The sequence below is a fragment of the Dendrobates tinctorius genome, unplaced genomic scaffold, assembly GCF_039654945.1.
Source record: "Dendrobates tinctorius isolate UK_male_01 unplaced genomic scaffold, ASM3965494v1 ptg000029l, whole genome shotgun sequence".
In the NCBI taxonomy this organism is placed as follows: domain Eukaryota; kingdom Metazoa; phylum Chordata; class Amphibia; order Anura; family Dendrobatidae; genus Dendrobates; species Dendrobates tinctorius.
The window spans coordinates 26111702-26123778 of record NW_027361697.1 but is presented as its reverse complement, the minus strand read 5'-3'; the positions used below and the strand labels follow the sequence as shown (position 1 = coordinate 26123778).

Here is a 12077-nt window from a genome sequence, read left to right as displayed (position 1 = left end):
GTAAACATGACACTCCGTAAAAAAGGTGCTATGTGCATATCTAGATAGTATAAATACTTATATAGCTCCTCTGGCGTATGTGCACTGAAACATGTATGCCATATAGCAACCCATGACTCCTCCAAAAAAAGTGGGTATATATGCAAATATAACCTGTGGTACAATATGTCCCCCAGTAAAAATAAATATAATGGAGGACTCCAGGGTGAGTATGCAAGGCAATGTTTACACAGGAGATCCAATCGGTGCACACATGATCGTTACCAATTCCCGCTAGGGAGATAGCCCATAAATGACAAACATGACAATCAATAATAGTTAAGTGCTGCGTGCATACCTGGTGTTAAGAATAACCCCGACGCGCGTTTCTCGTCAGCTTCCTCGGGGGTTATTATAACCATTTATGGGCTATCTCCCTAGCGGGAATTGGTACGATCATGTGTACAATGATTGGATCTCCTGTGTAAACATTGCCTTGCATACTCACCCTGGAGTCCTCCATTATATTTATTTTTACTGGGGGACATATTGTAGCACAGGTTATATTTGCATATATACCCACTTTTTTTGGAGGAGTCATGGGTTGCTATATGGCATACATGTTTCAGTGCACATACGCCAGACGAGCTATATAAGTATTTATACTATCTAGATATGCACATAGCACCTTTTTTACGGAGTGTCATGTTTACTGCTCTTTGAGCTACTTTCCAAGCGAGTTTTGGTGCAATATTTATGTACGGATTGCGCATTTAAGCAAAACATTGTTTTTGTACATTAAACCCTTAATCTCTTTTATGACATTTTACAATTCAGTATTGGGGATATACCTTAGTATAGGTTGGATTTTGCCTATACACCCCCTTTCTGTGTAGGAGCTTTAGGTTTGCCACATGGCTTATATGTTTTTTGTACTTTTGTCGCTGGAGAATTTTCTGAATAAGTACATGCGTTATATTGTGCAGATGTAATTTCAGCCCATTTTGATGCAAACTTGGGCATACATACCTGGTGTGTTCACACCTGTTTGACTCTTCTCCCTCTCCTTTTGTCATGTTTTTATGAGCATTAATAAAAATTATTGCACTTATGTTTATTGATATGCACCTTCTTTTTTCCGCTTTCGTTGGATTTGCTTGTTTAATCAGGAAAGGGCGAGTTATTTGAACCTTTTTTTAGGATTTATATATTAGATACATAATTTGATAAATAGCTTAATAAGTCAAAATAATAATAGCACAATGATGAATAAATCACGAGGTTTAGTGGTCGTCTATTAATGGTATATGCAATACGTACGGAAAGTATTCAGACCTCTTTACATTTTTCACTCTTTGTTTCATTGCAGCCATTTGGTAAATTCAATACAGAATACTTATGACCATGTGATATTTCAGGTTTTCTTTTTTAATAAATTTGCAAAAATTTCTACATTTCTGTTTTTTTTCAGTCAAGATGGAGTGCAGAGTGTACATTAATGAGAAAAAAATGAACTTCTTTGAATTTACCGAATGGCTGCAATGAAACAAAGAGTGAAAAATTTAAAGGGGTCTGAATACTTTCCTTACCCATTGTATTTCTCTTGTATTGTGCAACTAGTATTGGTTTGAAGCGCTGGTTATTTATTTTTATTAGAACTACATAATAGTATTGGACTTCTGATTGGTGTAAATACTTTTACTGTACGTATAACTAAAGATTTATTTATAAGGGCAAATGTTACATTTTGTAATACAAGTATTGGTGTGACAGTCCTATTGCCCTTTCTATGACAGCTGAAACATCAGTGTTATTTCTGCCTTACAGGACAATGATTCCGGTTACTGAATTCCGCCAGTTCTCGGAGCAGCAGCCGGCATTCCGAGTGCTCAAACCATGGTGGGATGTGTTTACGGATTACCTGTCTGTGGCCATGCTTATGATTGGTGTTTTCGGTTGTACATTGCAGGTAATTGCTATATTATTAATTTGGCTAATCCCCCTCTATTCCTAATTCCTCTACATTATATTTTATTTTTTGGGAAGGGCTCTACCTATCCATAGAGGATAATGGCACTCTATAGATAAACAGTATTATTAGGGTGAGTGCACACAGTGCGGATTGAGCTGCGGATTTTCCCGCACGGATTTGCAGGTAAATCCGCAGGTAAAATGACCAAGTCGTTATTACATTGCATATTTTCATTGTTTTTAGCTTTTATTTAAGCAGTTTTTCAGGCCGGTTTCAGATTGGACCCACTTGAAAAAGACATTGTGTGCACAACATTCCCTTGGAGAACATCTTTGCTGGATCTGTTCCCATTTCTGGTTTCCTAATTAAAGTACTAATGTTGAAGGATGAAAACAGGACAAAAAACATCTCCGACATATATTTGAGCCAAAATATCCATAAAAAGCTGATAACCGATAAGTGGTTAGTTAAACATTAATTTCCTTGTGAATTGAATTTATTTCAGTGGATAATTTGAGGAAATTCCATTGTGACTTCACATCTGATATTGTAATCAGTTTGTCTCTTAGGCCTTATTGTCTTAGAAACAACATTGGAATTTGTTCACCTGGTTGGTTTAGTTTATATTCATGTTGTTTTTTTAACCAGAACAAACAATCCAAATAATAATTACATTACAAGGCATTTCCTCTAAGATGATATCTCTAACCTGTCTTGATCCAGAAGTTTACATGACCCGATTCTCTCAAGACTCATAAAAATTAATGTGCAAAAGGTGGAGGAAATGTCAGAAATCCGGATCTAAAGAAGACCCGTCTCACAGTCTGACAATAATTCTGTAATATTGCTACCTGGTGTAATTGTCTCTGTTCTCTTGAATCTGACATTATTTTTCTTATGCTCTTCATCATTCCTGAGATATGGCACCCTCTTCCCTATATGCAAATCTAGTGTTGTCCACCAAGGGGGTGTAGTCCTCAACTCTTCTCTTTGGGTATCTTCTTCAGAATCACGCCCTCTTGGCTAACAAGACTAGATTAACATACAGAAAAGAGGGCAGGGGAATGGCTCAGGAACAGAGAAGATCAGGAAAAAAAGACAGGAAAACCTTTCTTGGATTCAGGAGAACATATTGGCAACATATTTATGGCAAGTTACGGGTCCTCTTTAAAGTGATGCTTAAAAGGGTTGGCCAACCGACACACAGCAGGGAATGCATTAAAATAATAAAATTACTTATATTTACTAGCTGAAAAATTACTTATACTTACCAGCTAATTCTTCTCCTGCGCCAGTGGTCCCATCATTCTTTGTGAGCTTTCCAGAAGTTAGGGCACAACACGACCCCCTGCCACCAATTACTGGCCTCAGAAGTCATGTTCCAACCCTGCTACCACCATCATCATCACTGAGGCCATTGTTTGGCAGCAACTGTCACATGTATATGCTTGGAATGTAGTCACTTACAAGGAGTTCATAAAGACCAGTGGGTCCACTAAAGCAGCGGGCAAAATTATAATTATTTATTTATATAGTGCCATTAATTCCATGGTGCTGTACATGAGAAGGGGTTACATACAAAGTTATAGATATCGTTAACAGTAAACAAATTTACAATGACTGGTACAGAGGGGAGAGGACCCTGTCCTTGCGGACTTATATTCTACGGGATAGTGGGCAAGAGACAGAAGGTCGGGGGTGCAGCAGCTCTGGTGGTAATGAGGCAGCAGCTCAGGCGGTGGTGAGGCGGCAGAATGGTCATTGCAGACTGTAAGCTTTCCTGAAAAGATGGGTTTTCAGGTTCTGTTTGAAGGATCCGAGGGTGGTGGATAATCGGACATGTTGAGGCATGGTATTCCAGAGGATAGGGGATATTCGGGAGAAATCTTGGAGGCGATTGTGTGAGGAACAAATAAGTGTGGAGGAGAGTAGGAGGTCTTGGGAGGATGGAAGATTACGTGAGGGAAGATATTGGGAGATTAGTTCAGAGATGTAGGGAGGGGAAAGGTTGTGGATGGCTTTGTAGGTCAGTGTTAGTAGTTTGAATTGGATTCGTTTGGGAATTGGGAGCCAATGGAGGGATTTGCAGAGGGGAGAGACAGGGGAGTAGCGAGGAGAGAGGTGGATTAGTCGGGCAGCAGAATTGAGGACAGACTGGAGTGGTGCAAGAGAGCTAGCAGGGAGGCCACAGAGGAGAGTGTTGCAGGAGTCAAGGCGGGAGATGATGAGGGCATGGACAAGAGTTTTAGTAGATTGAGGACTGAGGAAGGGACGGATTCTGGAAATATTTTTGAGTTGGAGGCGGCAGGAGGTGGCAAGAGTTTGGACGTGTGGTTTGAAGGACAGGGCAGAGTTGAGAGTTACTCCGAGGCAGCGGATTTCAGGTGCAGGAGAGAGCGTGATGCCGTTTACCGTAATAGATAGATCGGGTAGGGAAGATATGTGAGATGGAGGAAAGATAATGAGTTCAGTTTTGTCTATGTTGAGTTTTAGGAAGCGAGAGGTGAAAAAGGAGGATATGGCTGATAGACACTCCGGGATTCTGGACAGCAGAGAGGTGACATCTGGGCCAGAGAGGTAGATCTGAGTGTCATCTGCATACAGGTGGTACTGGAAGCCATGGGACTTTATGAGTTGCCCTAGGCCAAGAGTATAGATGGAAAAAGTAGGGGCCCCAAGACAGAGCCTTGGGGGACTCCAAGAGAGAAGGGGGCGGGATGAGGAGGTAGTGTAGGAGTGGGAAACGCTGAATGTGCGGTCAGAAAGGTATGAGGAAATCCAAGACAGGGCAAGGTCTTTTATGCCAAGGGAAATGTGGTCACTTCCAAGGAGTTCATAAAGACCAGTGGGTCCACTAAAGCAGCGGGCAAAATAGTTAGCTATTCTATTATATGAATAAAGCTCTAGCTTTAAAACTGTTTGACAACCCCCATTTAAGTCTTGATAATTATGACCATGAGATGAGAGTAACCGCAGCCGTTGTAGAAAATAGTCATGTCAGATGCTATGGGGTCTGGAGGTTAATTTGGGATCACATACAGTGGGGGAAATAAGTATTTGATCCCTTGCTGATTTTGTAAGTTTGCCCACTGACAAAGGCATGAACAGTCTATAATTTTAAGGGTAGGTTAATTTTAACATTGAGAAATAGTATATGAAAAAATAAAATCAAAATATCACATTGTATAAATTATATAAATGTATTAACATTTTGCAATGAGAAATAAGTATTTGATCCCCCTACCAACCACTAAGACTTCTGGCTCCTACAGACCAGTTAGACGCTCCTAATCAACTCATTACCTGCAGTAAAGACAGCTGTCTTACATAGTCACCTTTAGGGTGTGTGCACACGCTGCGGATTCTGCTGCGGTTCCGCAGCGGATTTGGCCGCTGCGGACCCGCAGCAGTTTTAGCTGCGGTGTACAGTACCATTCAAATGAATGGAAAAAAAAAAACGCTGTGTAGACCGTGCAGATTTTTCCGCGCGGTTTTCCAACCGCAGAAAGAATTGACATGTCAATTCTTTCTGCGGAATCCGCAGCGGTTTCCTATCTCCACCATTGTGGAGATGGTGAAACCGCAGGACCAAACCGCAGGCTAGTCCGCAGATAAACCGCAGGTCTTTTGACCTGCGGATTTATCTGCGGATTTTTCAAAATCCGCGCGGATGATTCCGCTGCGTGTGCACATACCCTTATATTTCCCCCCCCTATTTCCCCCACTATATGTGCAGAAAAATCCCTCTGTTTTGTAGGTAAAAGTAAGGTATCATATTTCTGTTATTTGAATTCTTTGTAATACATTTTTTGGACTTTAAGTGCGCTGCCAGACAAATTCCATATCCTAATCAGGTTGATGAATTAACCCTTTATTCCCAACGCGTTTCGAAGTTCTTAATACTTCTTCCTCAGGGGATGACATATGAATACACAGCTGTCTCCAGTTTTAGACATTCACATTTCAAAAATTGGCGCCAATGATGACATGTGATGCGCACCAAAGGTCAAAGTTCAAAACAGATCAAATGTCATAAGATTGTTACAATAATTCATTTAGAGTTGATAAAATCAATTGTTTTTACTTTTATTTTGCAGAAAATCTAAAAACCGGAATTAATAAAAAGGAGATAACGAATAAAAGGCGAACTTGCGTCGCAAGAAAAAAGAAAAAGGACCGCAGTTAATGCTCATACCATCACACCGGGGAAGGTGTCCAGAAAAAAGAAAAGAGGAAAATGGATCAAAAGAGTGAAAGATATTAATATAAAAATTAGAGGAAAAATTACAATAATATAAAAAAATATTGACAGGAGCCATATATCCGTTTGAAATGGATAGGAAATAAATTGACCAAGACACCACATTGAAAGAAAATTTCATATATTATTTTATTATTTTTAATTATTAATATATTTCCAATGACCCTTTAATATATATATATACTCATTATATATATATTTTTTATATTATTGTAATTTTTCCTCTAATTTTTATATTAATATCTTTCACTCTTTTGATCCATTTTCCTCTTTTCTTTTTTCTGGACACCTTCCCCAGTGTGATGGTATGAGCATTGAACTGCGGTCCTTTTTCTTTTTTCTTGCGACGCAAGTTCGCCTTTTATTCGTTATCTTCTTTTTAATAATTCCGGTTTTTAGATTTTCTGTAAAATAAAAGTAAAAACAATTGATTTTATCAACTCTAAATGAATTATTGTAACAATCTTATGACATTTGATCTGTTTTGAACTTTGACCTTTGGTGCGCATCACATGTCTTCATTGGCGCCAATTTTTGAAATGTGAATGTATAAAACTGGAGACAGCTCTGTGTATTCATATGTCATCCCCTGAGGAAGAAGTATTAAGAACTTTGAAACGTGTTGGGAATAAAGGGTTAATTCATCAACCTGATTAGGATATGGAATTTGTCTGGCAGCGCACTTAAAGTCCAAAAAATTTATTCCAAAGAATTTATGTGGCGGTCACCGCATTGTGGACCGTTGGACGTGCAGCAGGCTGACATATTAATTCTACGTGCTTTACTCTCTCCTGGGAAGGGTGAGTATATACTCTAATAATCCTTATAAGATTGCCCGGATAAGACCCTATTGCTCTCTTATTTTACCTATAGTGTGAACAAATTTCTGTTATTTGAGCTTTAATGTAAGTTTAGCTTTTTTGGTGGAACCCCTTTTGAATTTTAAAGAGTATCTAAACTTTTTTTTCAAATGTAATCATACACCGGACATTACAAAGTTATGACTTTTTGTAATATACTTACCGAAATTTATTTATTTTGCTTCTTTGTCTTCCAACACTATACTGCAGTGCTGATTCAATACTTAACTCATGCTTCTTGAGAAGCTGCTTTTCACTGCTGCTCAGCAAAGATCCTTACACTATATTCCAACAGTCTGTACAGGATTTTCCTTGTACGATACTCTCTGCTCTTACTGTACTCAGACAAGTAAATTTCTGTACACAAACTATTTGAATATAGTGGATGGTTCTTTACTGAGCAGTAAATAAAAAGCAGCTTCTAAAGAAACATTGAAAGAATACTTCAGCATAGTGTTTGGGAGAGAAGGAAGAAAAATGATGTAATGAAGTATATTGCAAAAATTCATAACTATTACATAACTAATTACTCTTTAATCAGCTTAAAGCCCACATCCTTCCCTTTGATGTGGGCTCTGGCGCTGAGCTCACATCTTTCCCGACACATGTCAGCTGTTTTGAACAGCCGAAATGTGCCTCTAACAGCCGCTGGTGGAATCGCGATCCATCCGCGGCTGTTAATCTCAGACAGTGGAATTTACCTCGCGCTTACCAGAAGCACGCTGGAAATCCCACCCATCGGTGACCCCGTCACGTGATCGCGGGTCACTGATGGGTTGGCATGACAACTAGAGGTCTCCAGCAGAACTCTATGGTTGTCATAGCCGGATGGTCGTCGCTCATAGCAAGTGCTACACACTGGCGAGATCTGATCATCGCCTGTGTGTAGCAGAGGCGATCAGACAATTGCAGCTTCTAGTCTCCCATGGAGACAATTGAAGCATGCAAAAAGTAAAAAAAAAAAAAAAAAAAAAGTCTCTAAAAAATATATAAAAAAAAATATATAAGTTCAAATCACCCCCTTTCGCCCCATTCAAAAACAATTAAAAAAAATCAAATATACACATACCGGTATTTGGTATCGCTGTGTTCAGAATCGCCCGATCTATCAATATAAAAAAAGAATTAACCCGATCGCTAAATGGCGTAACGAGAAAAAAAATTCAAAACGTCAGTATTATGTTTTTTGGTCTCCGCTATATTGCAGTAAAATGCAATAACGGGTGATAAAAAGATCGTATCTACACGAAAATGGTATCAATAAATATGTCAGCTCGGATTTTTTTTACCACTTAAATAAAAAAGAACCTAGACATGTTTGGTGTCTATGAACTCGTAATGACCTGGAGAATCATAATGGCAGGTCAGTTTTAGGATTTAGCGAACATGATAAAAAAAAATGTGGAATTGCACTTATTCTTTTTTTTGCAATTTCATCATTCTTGGAACTTTTTTCCCGTTTTCCAGTACACGGTATGTTAAAACCAATGGTGTTGTTCAAAAGTGCAACTTGTCCCACAAAAAATAAGCCCTTACATGGCTATTTTGACCGAAAAATAAAAAAGTTATGGCTCTGGGAAGAAGGGGAGCAAAAAATGAAAACGCAAAAACGAAAATACATCCCGGTCATGAATGGATTAAAGCCATATATACTGATTCTGTTAGTTATGGAAGTTGACATCATTATTTTGGAAATAACTACAACCATTTCTTGTTCTTCTTTTTACTCAGGTAATGCAAGACAAGATTATATGCCTGCCAAAGAGGGTACATCCAGTTCAGAACGCTTCCATCTATAATGCTTCTGGTGCCACTAATTTGCCTCCTCCAGCTCCCAAACCAACTGGGACGGTGGAAATGAGGGGATTAAAGACAGACTTGGATCTCCAACAATACAGCTTCATTAACCAGATGTGTTATGAGCGGGCTCTTCATTGGTATGCAAAGTATTTCCCTTACTTGGTTCTCATCCACACTTTAATTTTTATGGTGTGTAGCAACTTTTGGTTTAAATTTCCTGGATCAAGCTCAAAAATTGAGCATTTTATTTCCATATTGGGGAAGTGTTTCGACTCACCTTGGACAACCAGAGCCTTATCTGAAGTATCTGGTGAGGAGCCAGAGGAGAAGGACAATCGAAAAAATGCTCTGAACAAAACAATTGCAGCCCCTTCGGCTGTAGAGAGTCCACTAGTGAAGACCCAGTCACTAAAATCCATACCTGAGAAGTTTGTGGTTGATAAAACTACAGCAGGAGCCCTGGATAAAAAGGAAGGAGAACAAGCTAAAGCCTTATTTGAGAAAGTTAAAAAATTTCGACTCCACGTTGAAGAAGGAGATCTTCTTTACGCCATGTATGTGCGCCAAACCATACTGAAAGTTCTTAAGTTCCTCATTATTATCTGTTACAATAGTGCACTTGTTTCCAAAGTACAGTTTACTGTGGATTGTAACGTTGACATAGAAGATATGACGGGATATAAGAACTTTTCTTGTAATCATACAATGGCGCACTTGTTTTCTAAATTGTCCTTTTGTTACTTGTGTTTTGTTGGAGTCTATGGACTTACGTGCCTTTACACTCTCTACTGGTTGTTCTATCGGTCTTTAAAAGAATATTCTTTTGAGTATGTACGTCAGGAAACTGGTATAGATGATATCCCAGATGTCAAAAACGACTTTGCCTTCATGTTTCACATGATAGACCAATATGACCCACTGTACTCAAAAAGATTTGCCGTTTTTCTATCTGAAGTAAGCGAAAATAAACTGAAACAATTAAACTTAAATAATGAATGGACGGCTGATAAGCTGAGGCAAAGGTTACAAACGAATGCTAACAACCGCCTGGAGATACAATTATTTATGCTCTCCGGTCTTCCAGATACTGTCTTTGAGATAACCGAGCTGCAGTCCTTAAAACTCGAAATCATCAATAATGTCATGATACCAGCAACAATTGCTCAGCTTGATAACCTTCAAGAATTGTCCTTGTATCAGTGCTCTGTAAAAATTCATACAGCAGCCCTGGCTTTCTTAAAAGAAAATCTAAAGATATTGAGAGTAAAGTTTGACGACGTTCGAGAACTTCCACCATGGATGTACAGTTTGAGAAACCTAGAGGAACTGTACTTGATTGGATCTTTAAGCCCTGATATATCCAAAAATATAAACCTTGAATCTTTCCGGGAATTGAAGAGTCTAAAAATACTTTATATAAAAAGTAATTTATCTAAAATCCCTCAAGGAGCAGTTGATGTTTCTGGTCATCTTCAGAAGCTAAGTATCCTTAATGATGGAACCAAGCTGGTAATGCTAAACAATCTCAAGAAAATGGTCAACTTGACAGAGCTGGAGCTTATACACTGTGACTTAGAGCGAATACCTCATGCAATTTTCAGTCTTCTAGCTCTTCAAGAACTGGATCTGAAAGAAAATAATCTTAAATCCATTGAAGAAATACTTAGTTTCCAACATTTGCGTAAACTCACAATCTTAAAGCTGTGGTACAACAGCATTACTTATATCCCAGAACACATAAAGAAACTTTCAAGTTTGGAACGACTGTATTTCAGTCACAACAAGATAGAGGTGCTTCCTTCTCACCTGTTCTTATGCCACAAACTTCGATACTTAGATTTATCTTATAATGATATTAGATTCATCCCTCCTGAGATTGGAGTTCTCCAAAGTTTACAATATTTCTCAATTTCTAGCAACAAAGTGGAAAGCGTGCCAGATGAACTGTATTTCTGTAAGAAATTGAAGACCTTAAAAATCGGGAAGAATAACTTAAGTACTCTCTCACCAAAGATTGGGAACTTAGTATTCCTGTCTTACCTGGACATTAAAGGTAATCATTTTGAATCTTTGCCTCCAGAGCTTGGGGATTGCAGGGCCTTAAAGAGAATCGGACTTACTGTAGAAGACACCTTATTTGAGACGCTTCCATCCGATATTAGAGAACAAATGAAATCTGAATAGGACAAATCAGCCTTTACGTCAGGATCTATTATGGGACTGGAAGGGAAATAAAAAAAAAGAGTGCGGTTGTCAGATCAAAAGGATTGATTCATGATTACTGGACCTTATTAATTTTCATCATGGCCCACTCATATTGGGCATTATTTTAATGGACATGTTGTTGGTTGCTCTCTTTCAGCACGGTAGTGTTGACTCAGAATGAGAATCACCATAGACAATATGGCATTAAATTAATCTATTGCAGGGCAATATAACTTTTTGTCGGACCTATGTAGCCATTCATTTTGGTTTTTAAATGCTCAGGTACTTTATGTAGATCTGAGGAACATTTATATTTTGTTAAAATCTGTTACAATTATTTTGTGGGCTATTTTGTTACTGTTTCGGGGACCAAGCTATCATGAAGTTCATCAAGTATATCTGTTTTGTATGAATAACTTATCACTCAAGTCTTTCATGAATGTTAGTTTGTGCCTTATTTAATCACGTATTGAAAAAAACCAGTGTTTTGGACTTTTCTATTCTAGAATGTCATGCACTATAAAATTTATTTTGAACATGGACGAGTTACTTTTAATTTTTGCAGACTTTTTATGTTGTGTACGATGTTCCAATTACAGCGCAATTGACACAAAAATAAAAATGTTATGGGTCTCAGAAAATGCCATCACAAATCCCAATTTATTTTTTTTAAATATTGGAATTTTATTTCTTCGTTTTAAATTAAATAAATCGACGTACGTTTGATATCAACATAATCATACTGATCTGGAGAATTGTGGTTCAGATTAATTTTTATCTCAAAATGTATACCATAAAAGCCAAATACATTATATTGTAAAATGAATGGTGTCATTAAAATCTACAACTCACCCCCCCCCCCCTCAAATTCAGTCCTCATATGCCTATGTTTATGGAAATATAGAAAAAACTTATGGATCTTGGAAGAAAGCAAGGAAAAAACAAAAAGACAAAAATGAAAATTGGTTGAGGAGGCAAGGTGTTAAAGATTAGCTTTCTT

General features: G+C 38.1%; 1 protein-coding gene across 1 annotated transcript in view; it reads left to right on the top strand.

The window, feature by feature from the left end:
- Positions 1 to 11814, top strand: part of LRRC8C (leucine rich repeat containing 8 VRAC subunit C) — a 58527-nt gene extending 46713 nt beyond the window's left edge. The window contains exons 2-3 of the mRNA XM_073571487.1: positions 1807 to 1948; positions 8804 to 11814. Of these exons, the coding sequence (XP_073427588.1) occupies positions 1811 to 1948; positions 8804 to 11056 (2391 nt within the window). The 5' untranslated portion in view covers positions 1807 to 1810 and the 3' untranslated portion in view covers positions 11057 to 11814. The remainder of the gene's footprint in view (positions 1 to 1806; positions 1949 to 8803) is intronic.
- Positions 11815 to 12077: the final 263 nt, after the last annotated feature.